The following is a 22,578-nucleotide window of genomic DNA, read 5'->3' on the forward strand; positions in this document are numbered from 1 at the left end:
TTTCACTATCAACAACAGAGTCTGAGTTTGTGAGTCTGAGCACAGCTTTAAGAACAGTCATACCACTCATCGGTGTGGCAAAGGAGATGTTAAATTTGGGATTCAATATTTCAGACACGATTCCTACAGTCAAGTGCAAAGCTTTTGACGACAACATGGGAGCAATCGAAATAGCACTTGTTCCTAAAATGAGACCCAGAACGAAGCATATCAATGTCAAGTATCATCACTTTCGACAGTACGTGGATAACGGAGACATCCTAATCCAGCACGTCACATCCGAAAACCAAGTCGCGGACTTTCTTACCAAGATGAGCGAGTCTACTTTGTTCCACAAACATTGCGAAGCGGTCATGGGTTGGTCCCTTGCAGGTTCTTGATATACGCTTTCACCGTCGAGAGGGAGTGTTACTTATTAACAAATTTAGGTGACAGAAGTGGAGAGACTTTTCATATGTATACGAATTCATGTTTCGTCATACGTGGACAACTCTTCCTTATGACCCAAGCGACGGATGAACCTAACCAAGAAACCCAAGTGTCGCGGTACATTAGTCAAGGTCAATATGTGAAAGGAGCCTGAATCAAAAGGGGTTCACGAAAGCAGCATTTACATTTCAAAAGGGATAGAACAAATCTCTCTACACAGAATTACGTGAGATTGGCAAGAACTCCAATTCTAACATTGGATCTCACCACATTCGTTTTCATACGTCAAGTCCCACGGATTTAGTATGGTTTCCGGCAAGCAGGAAACAGTATAGATTATATGCGCAATGTAAACTATAATCTAGCGATTGAATGCACTCGAACGTTAGATTGTCGTAAACGCCCTAGTAAGTGGTGCAATACTACTGCTAAAACAACGCTTGTTCCATACTGGCAAGTGGCGCCAGATTCTTGAACCGATGATGGTATGGTTGAAGAAGCTGACCCCTTCACTTACAGTATAAGGTAAATCTTGATTAATTCCAGGAATATGCGGTTTAGGTTTAGCCGGTGTGCCATCCGTATTGTAGTTTTTGACAGAGATCTTCCAAAAGCCCTCATATTGCTTCCAAGTTGGGTCTTGCTCTATGATTGACGAGGGAATATTGGGATCGTAGCGTTTATCTGTCTCGCCTAAGCAAGGACTAGTTAGTGGGCCGCCGCATTTGAGTGCGTCCGAGCTGGGCATGACGACTGCTGCGGCAAAGATGGCAAAAAGGAGAGCGTTCATAATACTTTTTTTCACGCGATCAGCTGGTCCGGAAAATTTGTGTGCAAGCCGAGCTAACTGTAACTGTAAATTATGAGGATAGGCGTCGAATTCACCACCACGGGCACGCTGTAGTCTCTTTTCTTTTTGCTACAGTGACATGGACTTGCATCAACACCGACGGATGGTTCACTGTCAGTTCTTGAGACACTAGAGAAGATGGAATTCATAACTGTTCCAGATATGTTCTCTTTTACGTGAAAGCAGGATTCGACAAAATATGTTCTGGTATAATTTGTCCCGAAAACGCGGGTGTCATACGCTCGGTGCTAGTAGTGGCGTATACATGCCAGGATTTCTAGAACCTTCTCATGTCAAGGATTCTCCGCATTTCGATCCTGATTTCCCTACTCTTTTTTATAAATATACCTAGAGGAGGGAATCCGGACCTTCTGATTTTTTTTGCGTTTTTGGAAATCTGCTCCGGTATTCTAGTTGACCAGAATACATATGCAAAGATTGTAGCAGTACCTGTACATTATTTACAAGTGTTCTTTTGAGAAGTTTACTGGTTCTTCCTGGGCACTGACATTTATTGAACTGGATTCCAAAAGAAGCAGCATCTCAAGATGAACGGGCGACACAAACTGGTGAGGAAACCAATCTCAGATTCGCGTATTTCAACAAGTCACGAAGCTGACCGACCGGACTCGACTGCTCGTTTGCGTTGCAAAGTGTATTGCCGGTTCTACCAGTGATTTCTGAAAGCAATACTTCCCATCCGAGTTTCAAGTGAAAATCAACGGCAGAGCAGTCTCACTGTCAATTTTGATATACTTTGTTGAAACATCTGCAGACTTGCCAACTTACATTAATTCAAGCCGAGAAGCCCACTGACTGGAGTACCAAATACAGTTGTCTAGTCTTTTATGTGCTATCCTACGCACTGAAGGGTTTTGGTTAGGGCGGCCTCTGTACTTTCATCTATCGATAAAATATAAAATAAAATGCCGGGTATGCATGACTTGGCTAAGTGCTAACTGACTGCCTTCCTCTGTTTTCGTGGGAGCATAACCTGCCGCTGTTGCTGTCATGGTGTAAAGCTACTTTATTTCTTCAGCATAAATCGCTTTCCTTGGTAACATGCTGTTAATGACTATCTCAAATCCTCAATAAAGAGCTGGCACAAATGTCGTGACAGGAGCTCCCAGATCCCATTTGTTGCCCGCTCGAGCCGAACGAAGCTGCTCTTCTGGGTCTGTCCGGAGACTACAGCGCTGTTTGATAACGCAACCTTTCTTACTATAGTCCCGTTGCTGACAGGTGAGTTGTTTCTTCTCACACATTGGATTTTGGGCACAGACCCTTGTCAAATGAATAGTCACAGGAGGCCATCATGGACCTGGCCCCGAGAGTAACGAGTTGAGATCGATCCGTTTTGGAAGGCAATATCCAGTCGACACTTTGCGGAGCTACTGTCTTCGTGACGGCTGCTTGGAGGGAATGTTGATACGTCTCATTGTTGGAGGCCCCACCTACAACCACGACGGTAGTGAAGCGCAATGATGAGGAGCTTTCTAAAGTTTCCAGCAAATGGGCAACAGCAGACTCCCAGAGAGTTTCCAGAGTGGTTGGTTTGGGCAGCTGGTCCGACAAATGAACTCCTCGGTACAATTTCGGAAGCGCTTCCTGTAGAACAGTAGCTTCCACATCGCTGTATAGATGGGCTGCTACCTCGCAATCCAAGACAGCCTGCTGTGCCTCTTTCCACGTACTATGCGGCTCGTTCCGTTGGTAGGCGTCAATCAAGACCTGTCCACCAATATTGGGCAAGACTGTGGCTGCTACGACGTGATCTTTTTCCACAAGCGACACGGTTGACGTTCGTCCCCCAATGTCAATCACAAGCGTTCGAGGATCATGTGGGATGGGCAAGAGATGGAGGACTTGCGCACCCCAAATGGCCGCTACCGGTTCCGGAAGCCATACCACGGAGGAATCCGACGGGAGTGAATCCTGCAATACGTGACGATAACGCTCAGCAGTTTCTGGCTTGGGTGGTACCGTCAGCACCACACGAACGTGGTCTCGGCGTGAGTCGACTGGTTGCTGCATGGACTTTTGCAAGTAATGCCGTACGAGACGAAAGAGTGCCTTCGAATTAAGGCTATTGGTGGTGGCGTTGGTGGTGGTGCTGCTTTGAAGAGCCCACAATGCGTCCGGCTGGAAATCACTCTGCACGGTAGGGTTATTGAATGCGACAGTTTTCAAGTCGGTTGTTCCCAAGTCCAGCACGATGTTGTTGTACTCCTTTCCGCTTGTCTGGTCTGCTTTGCGCTGCTCTTGCAAGACGTGCCATTGCTGATCCTCAACCCTTTCTCGTCGTAACTGTTGCGCTCGCAAGTACTTTCGACCAAAATAGACGGCGGGCACCGCAACGGGAACGAGCGCTAACAAGGGAAGCAGAAAGCTTCGACTTGCCGAGACGTGGTAGTTCCTTCGAACCGTTGTCCAAGATTCGATCCTCGTGCGTCGCGACGGACGAAGCGTTCCCGGATGACAAGTTTCGATGGCCCTGTCATCCTGGGAATTGGAGGTATTGTTGCTAGGGTACCCGGGATTTGCCATCGCCAGCATCCCTGGAAGTTGCTGCGCTGAGCGTAGGCTCAGTCTCCGGGATGTAAACAACAGCATAGGTAGGTTGGGATGAGATCACGCATTCACGAGACGAGGGTCGCATGGAAATTGACGAACAAGGAATCGCAGTCCGTTGGGCGCACTGTGCAGTGGAAGGCGAAAGAAAATCCTTGCGAGAAATCCATCTATTATGTGTCAGGTCTATTATAAAAACAAGAATATGATAGAACAATTCTATCTGACCTATGTCAGATGCGACATAAGTTCGTTGAAGAAATTCGTCGAGACTCGATGTAAGAAAAGGCAATGGCGTGGACACATTTCCTATCAATCCGACGAACATGATTGACGCATGCAATCCAACATGCAAACTTTATGACGATGGCGGCGACGATGACTGACTTATAACATGTTGAAAGTCTCGATGAACAAACCTGAATATAAAGACGGGAACCGGAGAGGGGAGGGCTCAGAGTGAGGGAACCTACTCATTCCCTACAGAACACTTGACAGAAGTTCGCAAACTTGGATCTTCCATTTTTAGTCTTGCCAGGCGAACAGTCTGGTTCGCATTGTAAATTGTTCCTTCGGAAACTCGTGGATTTCCTAGGCAATGTTCTTCGTGCTTGACCTGATTCTCACAAATTGTAATTCCATCGTTCGCACAACCTATGGACGTACCAACACAAATACCATTATTGTTTTCTCTTTCAAAATGAGCCCTACCAACAGCAGCACCGGAAATATTAACAACAACGATAGCACTTCCCTCGGTCGTCCCAAGTACTGCAGTGTTACCTTTGTGAAGAGCGAATTCGACCACGTGGGCATTCGCCTGCGCCGGTCTGCACAAGGCCATATGCGCATCGTGAGCCTCTCCGGCGTGCTCCTGCATTCACCCATCTCCATTGGCGACCAAGTGGTAGCAATTCGCAGCCAAAAACTGGGGTACATCGAACCCGTACAAGTCGCGCGACTCCGGCGTTTGGCGGGGCGCGTCACCATCGTAACAGTTTGTCCGAATGGCGATCCCCGATTGGCCGAAGCCATGGTGGAACACCCCACCGCAGCAGGGGCAACATGGTCGGGCCCACTTGGTGGCCTCGAAATCCAGCCCAACGCCCTGGGTCGTTCAGGAATATCGTTCTTACCATACGACAGTATCTGGCAAAATTCTGTTTTGCAGAAAGACGATATCGTTCTCGAAGTCAACGGCATGCCCTGCCGGGACGGTACAACGCAATTGGACGGGTATATCGACGACGTCGCCCCTCGATACGTGACTGTTTTGGTAGCCCGGCACAATAGTCGAGCCGGCCAGGACGAGTTCGAAGACTTTGCGAAAGCTGAAACAACAGTGATTTGTCGGCAACTGGAACCCGCCGAGCGATACCGTCCTGGATTGAGCGGTCGTTCCAAATATTCTGACTTTCGTGCAGTCAAGCCACGGGGATACATGGTGTAACTGTAGCAGTATAATCGAGGATTTGTAGGTACCATACATTTTGGATTAGATACAGATCGGCACTTCCTCGCTTCATTTAAGAGCAACATTTACTACTAGTTCTCAATTTCGTTATTACAGACTTTAAATTAGGTTTTTTTGACATCCTTCCATGTTCACTCATACATAAATTGCTCTTCTTCGTTTTACCCTCCTAATGAAGACCTAGAGTTGATGGTCCTTTGATTCACCATTGATAAAAGTTGACAAGAGAAGGCGTCCCTCCCTAAGAGAGGAAACTCACATTTTCTGCTGCTCGTCGTAAACATTGTCGAACGCCTCGCTGCAACCACTGAGGAAAGTGCAGAACTCCATGAAATCAATATTACCGGAACCGTCCCTATCCAAAGCACTCCACAATGCATTAAAATCAGCGTCTGAAATTGTTCCCAACTTCCCCTCGTCTATCCAGTCCTTGAGTTCTGTAGAGAGTACTGGGTAAGTTGCATCCTACTTTTGTCACAGGGAATATCGTCAAAGTTGTTCATTATCCGTGACTTACCGGCTTTCTCAATGGTCCCGCCCTTGTCTTTATCAATGCGCTGGAATTCTTCCACCAATTTGTCGCGGGATATCGCCCCAGCGCTAGGAGCAATGGACATGTTTTTGGCAATACCTCGAATGAATTTGTCCTTGATGCGGCGTTCCTGTTGGCCAATTCGGTATCGGTATAGTGCATACAAAGGAATGCAGAACACAGCGAGGCCAAGGATAACGAACCCTACCAAAGCACTAGATTTTAACTTGGCATCTGGTTCTTGATATGGGGATACAGTGCACTCTGGGTCGTTACCAACTCCACCGCACCATTCATCTTCTGTTGGATACCATTCTGGATCCGAAGAAGAAGTCTGGAAGGGAACAGGGATTTTGTCTGCAGCTGCAATGTTGACATCTTGGTACGCTTCCTCGATAGCCGCGAGCCACTCACTCTCCTCCATTCGAGTCATCTGAGCAAGGGCATTGGTGTCTCTAGTCCTCCTTACAAGATCAATTACATTGAAGTTGACAAAGGCTGAGCTGTTGTCAAGGAAGGTGTATGGATTGCTTTGACTGAAAAGGCCATCAAGTGTATTCGTTGCAAGCAAAGAGTTGGAATCAATCCAAGTGAATAGTCCTGAATCGAAATCAATTGTGACCGGACCGAGAGCAGCAGAAGTCCGAAGACGAAAAAAATCAACGTCGCCTGATCAGCAAGTTAAATATGGGACATGTGAGAGGGACTTGTAGCGCCAGGGAACCCAAAGCTTGCATACTGTTTTTGCTCACCTTGATTTTCGTGGGTACTTGTCCCAAACTGGGCAACGGCAGTGGTAAATCCATTCACACCGCAAACTCCTGACCCAATAACATTTTCGAAAGGCGGATTGAATGTTTGGTTGCAGAATGATTCTGGGGCCGGGGAATAGAAAAAATATGCATAAAGCGACATTCTCGATCCGACAATGGTATGATTGTAGAAGGTTACAACCTCATTCAGAGTGTACGGAAGAGTCGCGTATTTCAATGCAGGAATATGTGGTTGAGGCTGCGCCACGATTCCGTTTCCTTGGAAATTGATTGAGGTCGTCTTCCACAAGCCCTCGAATTGCTTCCATGCCGGATTTTGCAGAGTGATTGATTTGGGAAAGTTTGCATCGTACCTTGTATCGGATGCACTGAGGCAAGGACTCGTAAGCTTTCCGCCACACTTTGAAGGCTTGAGCGCGTCGTAGCCGGGGACGAATACTCCTGCGGCCAAGATAGCGACAAGGCTGAGAGATTTCATGATCTTGGTCGACAGCTCAAAAGTTTGGATGCGGAAAGTGTGTCAAGAAGTGAAAAGTGGTTTGCAAACAAGAAAACTTCACCGACCACTGGTATAGAAACTGCTTGCGTTAACAGCGAACCAAATCATACACGCTAACAGTGAACTGGCATCTGCACCTTCAAAAGATCCACGGTTTGAGGCACGTATAGGGAATTCGCAATCGGAATGGGCGGTAAATAGCCTTAACAGTGAAGTTATTTATCCGAAAGCAGCATTGGTGAGAGCTCCAGTTTCTTGTGAAAGCTGTCTAGGAAAAATGGCCCTACTACTAGAGTTGTGTTCTCGGCACGTATAGGAATTCGCAACCGGACCGGACCGGGCAGTACGTAGCCTTAACAGTAAAGTTGTCTATCTGAAAGCATTATTGGTGAGAGCTCCAGGTTCTGGTGAGCGTTGTTAAGGAAATATGGCCCTAGCAGCGATTCACCGAAATCCGACAAGCGTGCAGGTGAACATTCAAGCTTTTCAACGTTCCGGTGAAAGAGAAAGCGTTTTATGGTAACTCTATATAAAAATAAAGCATTACCGGTATTTTTCTTTAACAGTCAAGTGAAAGCGGGATCGCTGACATCATCACTGTCACTGTCAGTTCATCGAGGAACTCGACCTTGATATTTGTAAGTCTCGGGACACCAGGTCAATGGTCAGTGGAATTTGTAACTGGGGTAGATACCTAATTATTGGCAACCGAGAATGTAGCTTTCCGAAGATCGGAAATGTCGCTGACATATATGTATATAGTCGGCTTATATTCCCGCTTTGAAATGTATTACATGTTCTTTCTGAGCACTTCTTTATCAAACATGAGAAAGAACAGTCCTGTTCTCTAAACTCAAGCGATATAGCAACTAACGTCTTTCCCAGATATCTTTCAACAAAAATGTTCGGATATAGCCGGGTTAGTTCACAGTCATTCGGGGATTTCATCACTTGGGCTCTGTGCTTCAAGACGAAATTTGGATAGGATTGTTATACTGTCAACAACACTTCATTTGCATGCCAAACCCAATGCTTTTGAAACTCCACAACAAGTAGGTAGTAGGGATCATGGGCCACAGGAAGTTAATTCCTCACAAAAACTGGGATTGAAATACCTTTGTTGACAATTGGTTTGGCAACCAAGTTTGTTCATGATGAAAGATTTGCAGGCCTCTTAAAATGTGGCATTTTTAGTTGGCGCCAAATTTGTAAGCCTAAATCTGCCATATGCTAATCATTATAATAACCCACAACAGATTGCCCATACCCTGTATTTGAGGTGATAACACATCAATTGACAATAGACCTAGACTGCAAAACCATGAGAAGACAAGACAACATGACAGCAATGTTACAACAATGTGAAGACACAACAACCTGAACAACACACCTTGAGAACAAGATAAGGTAAGAATAAGACAACAACACAACAAAAAGGCAGCAACAACAGGACAACAAGATAACAAAACAACAGGTCAAGGAAATATCCACAACACCAACACTATGGGGTAGCAAAAGTCACCATTTCAAAGCAAGCATGAGCTGGAAAATGGGTGCACAATAGTGCTGCATAATTACTTTCAAGATTTGGGGAGATTTGTGCATTCAAAGCTGCTTGACATGAAGGAGGAGACAATTGTATTAGTATGCACTTCTTTAGTAAAAGGTGTAGCCAGCTTGGTGGAGCCGTTGAAGGAGGTTGAGTTTGAACAAAACAGCAACAATGCTTCTACCAACAAGATTCCCTCTGTTCTTCCTTACTCTTTGGTACACATGCATGGAGCTGGTTAGTATACATGAGGTCCGCTTATCTGCAATTTTTGATGCAACCATGTTAGAGGAATTGGAAGATCAGTTTGTGAGCTTATGATGGCATACAACAACAATCTACCTTTGCAAAGTATCATTGACTATTGCCCTGAAAATGATTCTTTTGAAGATGGGTGGGAGCATGTCAAAGAAATATTCCCATTGTTGCACACATATGTAGGAGAGATAGCAATTGTGTTTCCTGGGACAAGCACAGTGGAGGCACTTTTCTCAGCATTGAAATGGTATAAGGATGAGTTCTGTGCAGCCACCACTGATTGCTTGTTTGAAGGCATCCTTCATGCTATGCAATACAAAGTATTGCAATTGAGAGTAGTGTACAAGCTGGTCCATCTATTTAGAAAAACGCTTATACATATTTAACATGTCCAGTGCCAAATTTACAGTTAGTCATGAATTAAAGCCACAATTGGCCATAAACAGCTTTTTTTATGGAAAACTTGGCATTCACCATTTTTAAAGAGGCCTGAAGATCTGCCAAGACATAGGGTTAATCCAATTTTGGTTGGGCAAAGCCACTAATTGTAAAAATGTTGTGACGTCAGGCAAAACTCCGGAAAACACTGAAATTTTTGCGGGATTTGTTGTTTAACAATTAATTGTAATCTCATTTTTAGATGAACAGCACCATGGAGCAGTACAAGATCAAGGCATCTTTGAAAAGCTCAAGACAAATCCATGTCATATTATAAAAACGCGATTGACTGAGATTTCCGGTGTGTGGAACAAAATGTACAAAGAATATTGAAAGTTCACAGGCATACTGGGGTTCATGGGCATCCGGGAAATACTGAAGGATCCGCGCCTTTCTGTGAAGCACTTCTTTGGAAATTAACTGTAAAACGCTTCCTCATTGTGAAAATTGACTTTTGACGAACAAATACTAAAAGTGTGGTAACCAAAAAACCCTAACCCTATCGTTTCGGTGCAGTATTCTAAAATGACCGGAGGCAGTTGGACTCTACATCATCCCATCCTACCATTAGTGCCTTGGCTGTAAACGTCTAACTAGCTGGCTCTAGAGAGGAGCAGAGCCACTACCTATGTACTCCAAGAAACAGGAATTCTCGATTAATGTAAAGTGGGATTTTCTGGTACTATGTTTGATGTCGTCACAGCGACAAGTTTTCCAGTCGACGATTTCATTTATTATTTTAGGTCAATTATTCTCTTTTTTGCAGCAAGTCAACATCATATCGCGATGAAGAGCTGCTGTCTGAAGCGAAGTCGCAAATACCACGTGGAAGGTGATGTTCCCTTTCTATGTTTTTGAATCGTGAAGACTCTGTTTTTGTTTCACCAGTAACTAGCAACATCGCTAATACCTCGACTCCATCAGGGAGATGATGTTCTCATTGTTTGTTTTTGAATCGTGAGAACTCTGTTTTCGTTCCACGTCACCAACAACAACATAGTAATCGATTGCATTGTTCGAAGTGCTCACGACAATTGGTTCCTATCTGATAAAGCCAACGCCTCAATGGCGGGAAACGATATTTTGAAGAAACAGCGACCACAAAATTGGAGTGTAACGCTGTTTCGGCGTCCTGGAAATGCGAACCGACTGGGACTAGGGCTGCGTCGAAGTACCACTGGGCGTGTGTTTGTGGTAGGTCTCTCCGGTGACGATCCTACATCATGGCACGCTCTCGCGTCAGTCAGCATTGGTGACGAAGTCACACGCATCAACGGCGCACTTTTGCGAACATTAAGTCACTGTGATGTTTCTCAGCTGCTCGACCCACAAACTAAAAATGGTCGCCAGAACGGACGACTTGTTCTGATGGGCGTTTGCCATTACGGAAATCCACATGCAGTGCACGCGTTGATCGAAAGGCCGTTTCGGGATGCTCTGGTGGGTCTACAAAGCAGCTGCAACAACCACGAGTATCCGGAAATCTTGGATTTGGCGGACAAAGGTCTGGTAACGGATTCAGTATTGCGAATCGGTGACCGTGTGCGCTCAGTGAACGGCATCCGCTGCAAGATATCAGAGCAAAATTTAGCAGCGCTTCTGGATAGCTCGGGCCGCTACATTGCTATTATGGCCGAACGAGTAGACACCGAAGATGGCTCGGCCTTGATTAAGGTCGGGACATCGGAGGCTTCATCTCATGCTGGTCGACAAGTTGAAAACGAGACTAAAGGGACCATTTGCCTTCGGCAACGATGTACGTGCTTGTACCGATTCGTTCTGTCCCATTCTAGGGCGACCGCCAAATTAAGTGAGGCTGCTCGCTCAAGCTTATTGTCCGGATTTTCTTTAGACGTGAACAAGAGTTACACAAGCATTATGCGCAAAGAGGCCCTTATTTCCTCCCGCTACCGACAATTTTAGATTGGCACACACGGCAGGAATTGCAATCATTCTTTTACAATAATGCGTAACAAGCTTGTGCTATGCACGCCGCGCTGCCGTTTCATGAAGCCACTGGCCTTTGCTGCGTTGCGCTCGCGATCAATGCGGCCGTTGGGCCATTTCAAGATGCAGTTCTTCACGATTGGAGTCTCGAGAGGTGAATTCGCAAGCCTTTATATCAATATGCGCTGCCAATCACAAACGCATTTCAGTAGACGGTTGCGAGGGTCACGACGAAGACGACTGCTCTAAGTCAATGGTAAGTTGAAAAAGGAATCGCCACTACCGATCGACCGTAGCACCTTGACCGTGAAATTGTACAAGAAGAAACCCTAAGGATAGCGGAATCAGTGTTGGACGAAACGGTGCCGAAAATTAACGCAGGTAGGAAAGCAACCTAGCATGGAGAGATTTTTTTTTCGTAGGGCTAGCTAGATTATTCTAAAATATTTCAGTGTCAGTTCGCGCTGGAACTTATTTACACTCCTTACCAAAATGCTCACGCGATTAACAATCTATCACCAGCAACAGTCAGTTGACTGTGATTGTTTCATATGTTATCAGGTCACACACCTATGCTGGCGGAGTCGTCCATGAGAGCCACCGATGAGTTTGCCAGAATGAATGAATCCAACTACACAATCTTACACTTAACGAGGTCCTTTATATTTCTTCAGGCGGGGTAGCCAATGCCGACAAATTGTTTAGGCTCCAAACTCTCACTGTCTGACACTGTTTTGCTTCGATTTTCGGACCGTCCGGCAACCGGTTCTTACAGCCCTGGAGAAAACCCCCACAAACATCGACGACAAGCAAAGAATGGAGGAGGCTAATCTGCCTTTCTCCATAATGGGACTCCGGAGAACTTACAAGGTCATCGGAGACGTAGAATGACAATTGATGATGAGGAGACTGACAAATCATCCACCCAGAGTCCTAAGAAGGCGCTCCAGGTATTCATTCGACGACCACACAAGAAAGGCGTGCACAAGTTGGAACACAAACGTTCCAGCTCGCCTTCAGTAGCTTCCCGTAAGCGCTCGGGACAATTGGTGATCAGCAGCAACCACGGCTTACCTTCCATTGGTCGGAAAGTTTCAGAAATACGGAAACCTGTACTGACATCGGTGCACAGATCCGAGATCGATACCAACGATTTGTTCCGAGAGAACGACGATTCCGTCTTCCCGGATGTTGCCTGCGTGTCCGATACTCTCTTGGCAATTCAGAGCCTAAAGAACGGCAGTAGATCCCAAACGATTGCGATACCTCTTACGCAAGCGCCTGGAAGACAAGCACAGCAACGAGCACCGCATTATATACACGGAATTCTCGAATGCCAGCTCTATATTCTGATAAAGGATGCGAACAACCATTTCCCATCAGTCGGAGGTACAGTACCGTCTTTGCAAGTTAGTACAGAATTGCCGCAACTACTACGGGCGAATAAATTGCGGAGACTTTCCTCCACTACGCAATCCTCCCATCCGCTGACCATCTTGCTGGAAACGAACGATTACGTTCGCGCCGTGTGGGATGCGCACCACCGGTACCCGGGTAATGCCGCTGCCACCGAATGGTTTCTCAGCATTCTCCCCAAATGTACCGGGCTCTGCATTCCAATAATACAGCTAGAAGAACTGTACCGTAACAGTTCCGTGGAATGCAGCGAGCCCCTGGAGTCCATTCTTAAGCAATTGCAGCAGATGCAAGTGCTCATGGCGTCGCATTCGTCCGGCGTTTTTCAATTGTGGCTGCCATCTTGGGGTCTCGTTTTGAACGCTTGGGAGGCAGCCCGCAGAAAACTGCTTTTGCAGCTCAAGCAGAGCTCGTTCCAGGAACGTTCCGTACAAGCTTTGCAACAAGAGTATAGCCCAATCGACACGAAGCTTCTGATTGACTGGATGGTCGACCAGGGCGAAGTGCAATTCCGAAAACGACCCGCAGGCGTCTTTGTCAAACTCCTGGCTTCTGATGAGTCTTGGTCGACAAGATAATTCAGAGAGACCAACAACTAAATTTACGTGTTATGTTAGCTACAGTTGTACAGAGCGTTTAACTCTTACGAGTGGTAACGAGTGGAAACTCGACTGCCGGGCAATTAATACTGGTAACCCAGACGCTGGGCTTCTCGCTTTTCGTTCGTTTTCTTTCGTTGGCGTAAAAGCTCTTGTTTGTCACGAAGCTCTGCGGCCATGCGAGCGGCTTCCGCTTGGTCTTCTTGTTTCTCATATACGATCTTGGCAACCGGCAGTAGCAATTTCAAAAGGCGGTCAACGGCCTTGTCGGCATCCTGAAAATCCCTCACCACAAAACGTGGATACTGCTCCAGATCAACCTCGTCCATATCCAAAACGTTTACGGCCGAACTAATGTCCTTCATTGCCTCGACCTCTTCTTCGTCCATGGCGTCCCAATCCTCCTCTTCCAACTCTTCGTTGAAAGTCTCTTCCTTGACGAGTTCTAATAGATTCATCTTTCGGCCACCTCTCACTTCTACTTCTTCACCTGTGACCGTGAAACGAGCAGGAAATACAACGTCTAAACCCTTGGGGGCAATACCCTTGGCCAGCATTGGGACAATCGTGGCCCAGTGCCGCGGGCGAAGACCCGGTGAACGCAGAATACAATCGATGCGCTTCCCATTGCCAAAAACATCCACCAGACCGACGAGATCAATTCCCAACCTACGAGTACAAGCGTGCAGATGTAAAGTCTTGAGCTGGTTTTGCAGGGTGGAGGGGAGCGACCCGTATTTAGATTTCCACTCATTGGTCAAGGTGACCAACGCTGAAGTGCTTTCGGCCAGACGAGCCTTGGTTTCTTCACTGCGACGTTCGCTTTGACGCTCTATGAAAGACATTGGCAAGCTAAAGGTACTGGGCGATCCATCTGTCGGAAATAGAATGTTAGTACGTGGTACTAGAGGCAAGTCGAGACCCCTGAGCTTGCGTATGCTCTTTTTCAACATGCGCATGTACAAATCAAAACCGACTTTGGCCGCCATACCACTCTGTTCCGTTCCCAGTAAACTTCCGGCTCCACGAATTTCCAAATCTCGATTCGCCACGTCGAATCCGGAGCCAAGTTCTGAAAGTTCCCCTATTGCCTGCAAACGCATAGCTGCTTGTTCCGTGATAGATTCTTCGCGGTACAAAAAGTACGCGAAGGCTTGCTTGTCAGAACGACCAACACGACCACGTAACTGATACAGGGTGCTCATTCCAAAAGCTTGACTGTTTTGCACGACAATTGTGTTGACGGAAGGAATGTCAACACCGTTTTCAATGACCGTCGTAGCGAGCAAAACATCGTAGTTGCCTTCGGCGAATTCGGCGACGTTTTCCTCCGCGCCGTTGCGTTGCATTCGGCCGTGCGCTTGAATGATGCGTATTCCTGGGAACAGGCTTTGGATCGTTTGCTCGGCTTCATCAAGCATAGAAATACGAGGAACTACGTAATAGCATTGTCCTCCACGCGCCAGTTCTGTCGAGATGGCAGTCTTTACAATATCTTCACTAAAATCCTGCACGTGCGTGACTGTGGGTTTTCGCATCGGCGGTGGCGACCGAATTGTCGATGTATCGCGAATTCCACTCAAACTCATTTGCAAAGTACGAGGAATTGGGGTAGCAGACAACGTCAAAACATCGATTCCATCACAGATTAACTTGAGGCGTTCTTTTTGCTTGACACCAAACCGTTGCTCTTCGTCGACTACCAGCAAACCCAAGTTCTTAAACTTCATTTCGTTGGACAAGAGTGCATGGGTTCCCACGATAAGCTGTGTCTTGCCTCCTTCAATCTCTCCACGCAATTCTCTTCCAGCCTTGGTCTGTTTACCCATCCCCCCTCGCAACAAGGCAATGTTTATATTGTACTCTGTGCCGGGTCCCATGCGCTTGACAATATTTTTGTAGTGCTGGGCAGCCAAGACTCCAGTAGGTGCTAGCAAGGCCGCTTGGCGACCGTTGATAATGGACCGGAATAAAGCACGAATAGCCACTTCCGTCTTTCCGAAGCCAACGTCACCACAAATTAAACGATCCATTGGACGACTTCGCCAAACCATGTCGTTTTCAATTTCTTCGAAACACTTCTTTTGGTCCGTCGTCGGTTCATACAGGAACGACTTGCTAAATTCTTGGACAACGTCTTCCACTGATGGATCAAAGGGTTGTCTTTGGAGTGTTTCACGGGTTGCGTAGAGTGCCAGCACATCCTGTGCCAGCTGTAAGGTATTTTCCTCCACCTTTTGTTTCGCCTTGCTCCATGCTTCACCTTTGACACGGGAAAGTTTGGGTTTGACCACGGCATCCCCAGCGCGATACCGACTGAGACGGTATGCGCGATCGACAGGTACATGCACGACGGCGTCTGCATACGTAATCTCCAAGACAGTAGTTTGTGGATTGGATAGTGGGTCCGTATCTTCTTCCGTGCCAAATCTTGCACGTATTTCTTGAATTTCGTCGGGTGTTACCCGCTTGCGCTTGCGTAATTCGGTAGTGAGAATTTCAGCCCTTCTTTCTTCTTGCGCTAGTCGTTCTTCTTCGTTGAGCTTCGTTTTTGGCCGCAAGCACGTCGTCTCGAATCGACCGATACCGTATTTGCGGTGAACAACAAAATCGCCCGGAAAGACTTCCAACGTCCAGCCGCCCGCACTTCCTACTCGTATACCCGCTAGTTTGTCCCTCGCGACCAATTCACCAGATGTCTTTTCTACCGCCACGTCACCAGCAGCACCGCCAGCGCCCATGAGGGCTTGCCACTCAGACTCGAGATCCTCGTCCACTTCGGCAAACCATGATTTCACCGAGCCACCGGTGATCTGCACGTTTCCAGTTTCATCCCAGACGGACGGCACTCCGCTTGCCATTTCATCCCGTGGATCCAAGACTTGCAGCTCAATCCCGCTCGAACGGGCCATGAATGCCTTCAGCGCATTTTCTCGATCAATTGCGTTGCGCTCCTCCTGTAAGACATCCTGCAGGTCTTCGCGTTTAGTTACGTTGGCAAATTTTCCCCATTTTCGTATTTTGCGTTGTTGTTTAAACTCGTCATCTGATTCCTTCAGCAGCTCCTGTACCTTGGCTTGGTGGCTAGTCTGCACCTGATCGTGTAGTCCAAGCTCCTCGTTGTGATCATCTTCTTCGCCCCAGGCGACCCCGGACGAATTGGATGATCCAAATACAATATCCAAGTCAGCCGCGCGAGAACGGTACAACCGAAATGCTCTCTGCCGATGCTCTGTGCCTACTTTTCGATGTCTGGATGACGATGATAGCGCAGAACCGACACGGGAATGCCGAGAGCGTGATCGTGCTGTCCAAAGATCCGGTCCAAAAGCGGTCGCTGGCACAAAAAGAGACACCGCTATATAAATCCGGAAAATTCTTTGTCGTCTTGAAATCAATACTGTCGTATCCTGCATTGTCCGCTCCCTAGAATATTGACAGTAATTCGTTGCTGGGCTCGAAGTTTACGGGCACCAGAAGAGGGAAGCGGTGTTCCCACTACCAGTGACAGAAAGGAATGGCACAGGGAGGGAGACAGGTACCACCGTCGAACTCGCGACGCCTCTAGCACTCTTTGCCCAGAACGTGACGTGCAAAGTGGTTCTCCGGGCAGATTGACCGAACGAATGAAGTGCCACCGGCTTTTGGCAGTCTCGAGTGTTCTGTTGGTCGTTGCTTTTTTTCCGTGGTTCTCTCGCGGCATAATTTGGTTCTGAGCTGACCATGAGCAAAAACCATGTCCCATAGCGCTGTCGTAAGACACGCCAACGAGATAAAGTATGTGCACATATTTGTTTCGCTGTTCAAGTTACATTAATAGGTATGAATTTCTTGCTATCAACTTGCGTGTGCTTGCCGCCACGTTTGGGAGCAGATCCGTTAACACATGCATTGTCTCCTTGTAGAATGTTGATGGTACCTCCCTTGAATCTGGCTTACTGTTCGGTTGTGTGTGTTTGTCTGACCATGAACATCTGTTACGTTTCATTGTTGGCTCCTCATTTACAGTCACATCTGACAGTGAAAAAATTTCCAACCGTTTGGACGGGATTGAGTCAAAGCCGATTCAAAATTTGAAAAAACAAGGGCCAAGCGTGCTGGCGTGCATCATTCAGAACAATCAATGCATTGACTTCGGAAAGTTACAGTTGGCGAGAAGAAGAGTGGAAAGAGCAGACCAAAGGGATGGATCCCTGCAGCAAGCCTCGATCAGATCGCTGGGCCCGGCTACCGTTTTCGTTGGTGGTTGTTTGCAATCCTGGCGTAGAAGAGGACGGCAGCACCGCCCAGTTGGCGAAAGACAATAGGCAACATCATCAATCATTGATTCAGTGGTTCGATCGACCTTAATTTACCGTACCAAGCTGACCCACTAGCTGGTATTCTCAAGCCGAAGCTTCAGCAAGAATCTGCGCAATGCCGCGTCGGTATTTCCAGAATGCGCAAGGCGTCATCCGCTCCGTCCTCTAGGAGGCTAAGTTCGGTCGTGTCCTGGTTATCGTCCGTTCTCGTAGTATTGGAACTTGCCTTGGTCGCCGTTGTACCGTCATCCTCATCGTCGTCTTGGTATGTACTTCGACTTTCTTCTCGGCATATTGTAAAAATCTTGACGAGAATCGCGGCGGACACTCCCAAGGCCACAAATATTGTGGCCCACAAAAGGATAGTCACGCTGACGCTCCGACTATCATTGTCGTCGTTGCCAACGAGGGCGGTAGGATCCTCTACCGTCAAAGTGTCGGCACTGGCCATCTCTGGCTGCTCGCTCTTTTCCACAACACGTTTAATTTGTGTTTGGGTATCGGCAGTTTCCGACGTCACTTTGGTGAGTTCGGCGCCGGTCTCCATTTCGAGTCTCGTTTCCTCGGACACTGGCGTGGATGTCGAAGTTGTCTCGGTTCTCTCGTCAGCGTCGGGAACGGTCTTTCCAAGTACAATTCTTTCTTCTTGCGGAGGGATGACGGAGTCGCCGGGCAACAAGTTTCCTTCGGCAACCATTTCCCAACTATCTAGAATCACCGGGGCGACAGTGGGCGGAGCATCGTCGCTCGGCGAGTCGTCCTTTTTCTTGATTAGTGTGTTGCTGTGTCGCAGCTTTCGTCGCCGGACTGGTGCAACAACATTCCCAGCATTCTCGGTCGACCGTAGAAAAGGAGAACGTGCCTGACGAAAGGTATCCCGGTGGAGGCGACTCGCCCTGCTGCCTGCAAGTACAGCGTTCGTCCCGGTCCAGCCAGCCAACATCCAGACCACCATTGTTGGTTGCGGAACGCATCGGCAGCGTAGACTGTACCGCATAATAAGGACGACAGTCCCTTGTTCGTATCCGACAAACTGGAATCGAAATCACTGTCCAACTCGTGTACTGGTCACAGTCACACTGCTGGGACCGAACATACCGGTTACGAAAAAGTGCATTTCTCGCGGAGACGCAAAAAGTTACGAGGCTTCCGGACAGGAAACGAGAAATCCCTTTCCACGACCGGAAACGCAGTAGTCGCAAAAATTTAGCATGGTCGTGATTCACATCACTGGCAGTCCACAATTTCCAAAATAATGATAAGAAAATAGAAGGGCCAGTAAGCGTGATTGACATTGGATACGGTTCCTATACGTCCAGAATATTCCTGGTAGCCTGCCCAACCTCCACTACTGCAGTGCATATGCGAATAGTAACACATGGAAGGGGAGAGGCAGCTTCGCTATCCGTATTTGGACACTGGCAGTGACTCACAGTCGTTCGTAACCTTGATACAAGATAGCTATGCTAGAACCGAATGTTTACGTTAGACAATGAGCTACGAAATTCTGGGTGATTCCAAACACTTGGCCCATTCTTCGTCGTACGTGTCGGACCTGATAAATTGAACAAACGCAGGCTTGGTCGTTTCCACGTATGCAGCCTTCCCCGGTGTGACGACCGCGGTCGACCGGGAAAGTCGTTTCTGTCCCGTACAATATTGCTCGGAAACGGAGGATCGACCGTCCCTGTCTTTTTGTATTCGCACGTTGCTTTTGGCGTGCGTTGCGGTATGCTGACGAGGTGAGTCTTTGCTTTTTCGAGAGGAACGCCGGGAATCAACTGCACCTGATTGGGTATCGCCCGTGACGTCCACTCTCCCGTAAAGCTCAGCGGTTGCCTCTTCCAGAGACTGCAAGTAAGCGACAAAAGACGAATTGTCGGAATCGTTTTCGTGCTCGTTGTATTGCCCGTCATCTCCTTGCTTTTCCTCCAAATTTATTCGAACGTGGTCCCCGTGAGCGCGTTTGATGTCATCTTTTGTAAGAGACTGCGAGCGCATTCTAGACTCTCGTGGGACGGAACGTATGGTGTGCTTGCCTGGTTCACGGGAAGCCCAAGGCGCGGAATTGTCGTCGGATTCCGTCTCGTCGCGTTGCGTGACGGAAGTTGATAACGCCTTGATGGCATTCGCCTTCACCTTCGTTTCACCTGGCTTATGCACAAACTTACGGTAGAAGCAATAGACACTAATCACAATCGAATAGTAGACCAACAAGCTCCCGACGCCGACTAAACAGCCGATCAGGATGGCGTTTCGTTTCCTTTCGGTACCGGAAACTGTTTCAGGAATGTACTTTTCTGAAACTCGACCTCCGCTCGTGTCTGGCGTAGTCGTGAGCCTTGGTGGGTTGGAAGCAGGGGCGTCGATTGGCGGGATGGCATCCTGCTGTTCAAGAATGACAGAGACGGCGGTACCGAGCGGCGCCTTGTTTCCCGTCGATTGCTCTTCAACTTCTGCTTTGAGGTGGTTATCACTCACGGTGCGATCAGCATCGGAATAAAAAATCCAAGCGTGGCGTTGGAGATGTCGCCCGCCGCTACCAAATCGAGTATGTTCCCAACCTGCATCCGTCGTGTGGCTTTCGGTAACGACCCAGCATCCAACGACAACGATACAAACCACAGCGAACCGTGATCTCAATGTGGCCGACATGGCAGAGTGTCTGGATCAAGGGTAGACCGGGATTTATGGAACGACGTGCGAGTCCCCTCATAAGTCGCCCCCAAACCGGGTACTCTCTTGGTGCCGGTTCGCTCATGGTCAGACGCTACGGAATCCGGCTGAAAAAAATGAGACGATCCGTATTGACTGTGATGCACATGTATAAAATATCGAATAGTTACATACATGGAATTCGGATGGAGATAAGAAAGGGGCTTATTCCGCTTCACGGGCATACCCGTTCTATCTAAGCATCGCATATGAGTAGATCTTGGAAATTTATTTTTATGTATGATCGCATAGGTAAAGGAAATGTCTGCGGATGATATCTCAATATGTCAAAGCAGCATTCTCGGTCGGGAGCGCTACGAGAGTCAATTGCTATTTTGGTCTACAATACCACTCCTGTTTCGGAGTCACGCCATGCTCTCCCGAATGTGAAAACCTGCCGCTCTTGTGGAAGGGAATATTATACGTTCTGGATTTTTGTCAGCTGTACTACGGAAGTGTCGGCGTTGGCGCGCCTCGTTCGGCATGGATGACCCCATACTACCAGACGCTAAGCTCGCTAAGGACAGTGAGAAACGATGTGCCATGGCGTTTATGTGTTGAACACACTCGCCCGTTCGACTTGTAGGTGTGGGAGATTTTTTTACGATTACGCGAAAGACTATCCTTTGCGACCTGTCGAGAGGTATCGATAGTACGAAGCGGACCTGTCTATCAATGTAAGGATCAACCAATTACTGTAGTATTATACCCTGTGCGTGTACGCCCGCACATATGTTGGCAGGATAGACTTTGAACTAGTTTATGGATAGATTCTGTAAGAGAGGTTCTGTAAAGAAAAAAAGGGCAAGGCAATTGGTTTTGCCGAAACGAAAGAGCGAAGGAATTCTAGAAGATTTCGGGGTAGGGTAGATTCGTACTCGTCGTTGCACTCAACTATTCACGCGTTTGTTCCTGACTGATCACAGACTGGTTGTCCACGACACTATCATTTTCCCAGACGGGTTGTAGATCACTCGGTAGTCCCACGCTGTTGGAACTACCGTCCTTCGCGAGATTCTCCGTCCGTTGTGCGACATCTTCCAGTACGGCGGCGGCGGCCGACGATGCGTCTCCTTTCCGATGGGGGTCGAGTATAACCGAAGCCGTCTGTATGGATTTCATGTACGCCACGAGTGAGGCATCGCCGACGCTTTCCGAATCAACCGATACGCCGACCGATACGTCGGGTTCCGAATTGGTCGTCCAAACGGATTCCGCATCGCTTTCCGCTTCTTCCACTACGAGTCCCAAGGATGGTTGGGGAGCAGCGGCGGTGGCTGCCGCCGTGCGGGATGCCGACGACGCGGTACCGGCCACACCCACCGACTCTAGATCGGCGTTCCGGTAGTACGGATCGGACGTTAAGGAAGCATCCCCCGCTTCCGTTCTCGCCGCCGAAGTGACACTCCGTTCCGTCCATCGCAGGATTGACGATGCGTGGGCCATCGCGTGCAGATAGGACGAAATTGTCCCGTCTTCGGGAACTTCCTCGTCCGAGGTCGTCCGATGTGTCCCTTCCGGTTGCGTCGTATCACTGTCGCCTTTGGACTTTTGGATGGCAGCCGTCGAGACTCCTCCTCTGACGCTTCTAATGAAGGAAACAATCGCGAACAGGAGAACAATGATACTCACGGAAAACGCCGAGACCAAGAAGATCAACACTCCCTTGCCCACACTTTCTCCGTTCGTACTCTGGAGCTGGCGGTGATTCTGGGACGCCTGCATGTCACCGGGAAGAGTAGACAAGGGTAGCGTCCAGGACAAGGGATTGGGATAGTTCCACTGGGACTCGGCCCCTGTGGCGGACGTGGGAGTGCCAGAGTGGAGGTACGTGGACGTGTCCCCGTCGACCTCCAGGGTCATCCGTAGTGCGCGCAAACGCTGTGGCGGCGTCGGCGACGCGTTGTTGGAGGAGGGGTAGGACACGTCAGGGAATCCCAAACGTCGGCTGGATTGCCCTTGGACGTTTCGGCACATGACGACGAGAAAAGTGGCGAGCGCCAACCAAAGGGTCGTCCAAGCGGTCGCCTTGGCGAGCGTCATGGCGCGTGCGGATGTGGACATGGACGAAATCATATGAGACGAATCCGTCGTGCTATCGTACGAACGAACGAATGTTACACCGGATGGAATAGCAACCACGGCAGCAGGAAAAAGGTCAATGAGTATTGTTGTAGTTTTGGGTGTTGTTGTGTGCATCCGTGGGCACCCCTGGGTTGTGTTTGTG

The 22,578-nt window shown here is 48.2% G+C and overlaps 9 protein-coding genes across 9 annotated transcripts; 3 read left to right on the top strand and 6 right to left on the bottom strand.

Moving 5' to 3' along the window:
* Window positions 1–2,313: 2,313 nt before the first annotated feature.
* PHATRDRAFT_49751 (predicted protein) lies at window positions 2,314–3,892 on the bottom strand (the record flags this gene model as incomplete). The annotated part of the gene is made up of 1 exon (XM_002184540.1): window positions 2,314–3,892. One exon carries the CDS (start codon window positions 3,890–3,892, stop codon window positions 2,537–2,539), a length of 1,356 nt encoding a protein of 451 aa, XP_002184576.1. The 3' UTR covers window positions 2,314–2,536.
* Window positions 3,893–4,168: 276 nt separating this feature from the next.
* PHATRDRAFT_55096 (predicted protein) lies at window positions 4,169–5,397 on the top strand. The gene has a single exon (XM_002184463.1). The coding sequence runs from the start codon at window positions 4,449–4,451 to the stop codon at window positions 5,298–5,300; it is 852 nt and encodes a 283-aa protein (XP_002184499.1). The 5' UTR covers window positions 4,169–4,448; the 3' UTR covers window positions 5,301–5,397.
* On the bottom strand, window positions 5,392–7,542 carry PHATRDRAFT_55097 (predicted protein). Its single transcript, XM_002184541.1, has 3 exons — window positions 6,609–7,542; window positions 5,842–6,525; window positions 5,392–5,761 (listed from the first exon to the last, which is right to left on the bottom strand). Exons 1-3 carry the CDS (start codon window positions 7,105–7,107, stop codon window positions 5,580–5,582), a joined length of 1,365 nt encoding a protein of 454 aa, XP_002184577.1. The 5' UTR covers window positions 7,108–7,542; the 3' UTR covers window positions 5,392–5,579.
* Window positions 7,543–10,297: 2,755 nt separating this feature from the next.
* On the top strand, window positions 10,298–11,488 carry PHATRDRAFT_55100 (peptidase). The gene has a single exon (XM_002184464.1). The coding sequence runs from the start codon at window positions 10,439–10,441 to the stop codon at window positions 11,294–11,296; it is 858 nt and encodes a 285-aa protein (XP_002184500.1). The 5' UTR covers window positions 10,298–10,438; the 3' UTR covers window positions 11,297–11,488.
* Window positions 11,489–12,187: 699 nt separating this feature from the next.
* On the top strand, window positions 12,188–13,354 carry PHATRDRAFT_49755 (predicted protein). The gene has a single exon (XM_002184465.1). The coding sequence runs from the start codon at window positions 12,208–12,210 to the stop codon at window positions 13,312–13,314; it is 1,107 nt and encodes a 368-aa protein (XP_002184501.1). The 5' UTR covers window positions 12,188–12,207; the 3' UTR covers window positions 13,315–13,354.
* PHATRDRAFT_30585 (predicted protein) lies at window positions 13,322–16,495 on the bottom strand. The gene has a single exon (XM_002184542.1). The coding sequence runs from the start codon at window positions 16,245–16,247 to the stop codon at window positions 13,419–13,421; it is 2,829 nt and encodes a 942-aa protein (XP_002184578.1). The 5' UTR covers window positions 16,248–16,495; the 3' UTR covers window positions 13,322–13,418.
* A 277-nt stretch (window positions 16,496–16,772) lies between these two features.
* On the bottom strand, window positions 16,773–18,919 carry PHATRDRAFT_49757 (predicted protein). The gene has a single exon (XM_002184543.1). It carries the CDS (start codon window positions 18,631–18,633, stop codon window positions 17,734–17,736), a length of 900 nt encoding a protein of 299 aa, XP_002184579.1. The 5' UTR covers window positions 18,634–18,919; the 3' UTR covers window positions 16,773–17,733.
* A 214-nt stretch (window positions 18,920–19,133) lies between these two features.
* On the bottom strand, window positions 19,134–20,291 carry PHATRDRAFT_49758 (predicted protein; the record flags this gene model as incomplete). The annotated part of the gene is made up of 1 exon (XM_002184544.1): window positions 19,134–20,291. One exon carries the CDS (start codon window positions 20,289–20,291, stop codon window positions 19,134–19,136), a length of 1,158 nt encoding a protein of 385 aa, XP_002184580.1.
* A 954-nt stretch (window positions 20,292–21,245) lies between these two features.
* Window positions 21,246–22,394, bottom strand: PHATRDRAFT_40534 (predicted protein; the record flags this gene model as incomplete). Its single annotated transcript, XM_002184545.1, has 1 exon — window positions 21,246–22,394. One exon carries the CDS (start codon window positions 22,392–22,394, stop codon window positions 21,246–21,248), a length of 1,149 nt encoding a protein of 382 aa, XP_002184581.1.
* Between the last annotated feature and the right edge of the window lie 184 nt (window positions 22,395–22,578).

The sequence above is a fragment of the Phaeodactylum tricornutum genome, chromosome 24, assembly GCF_000150955.2.
Source record: "Phaeodactylum tricornutum CCAP 1055/1 chromosome 24, whole genome shotgun sequence".
Classification (NCBI taxonomy): domain Eukaryota; phylum Bacillariophyta; class Bacillariophyceae; order Surirellales; family Neidiaceae; genus Phaeodactylum; species Phaeodactylum tricornutum.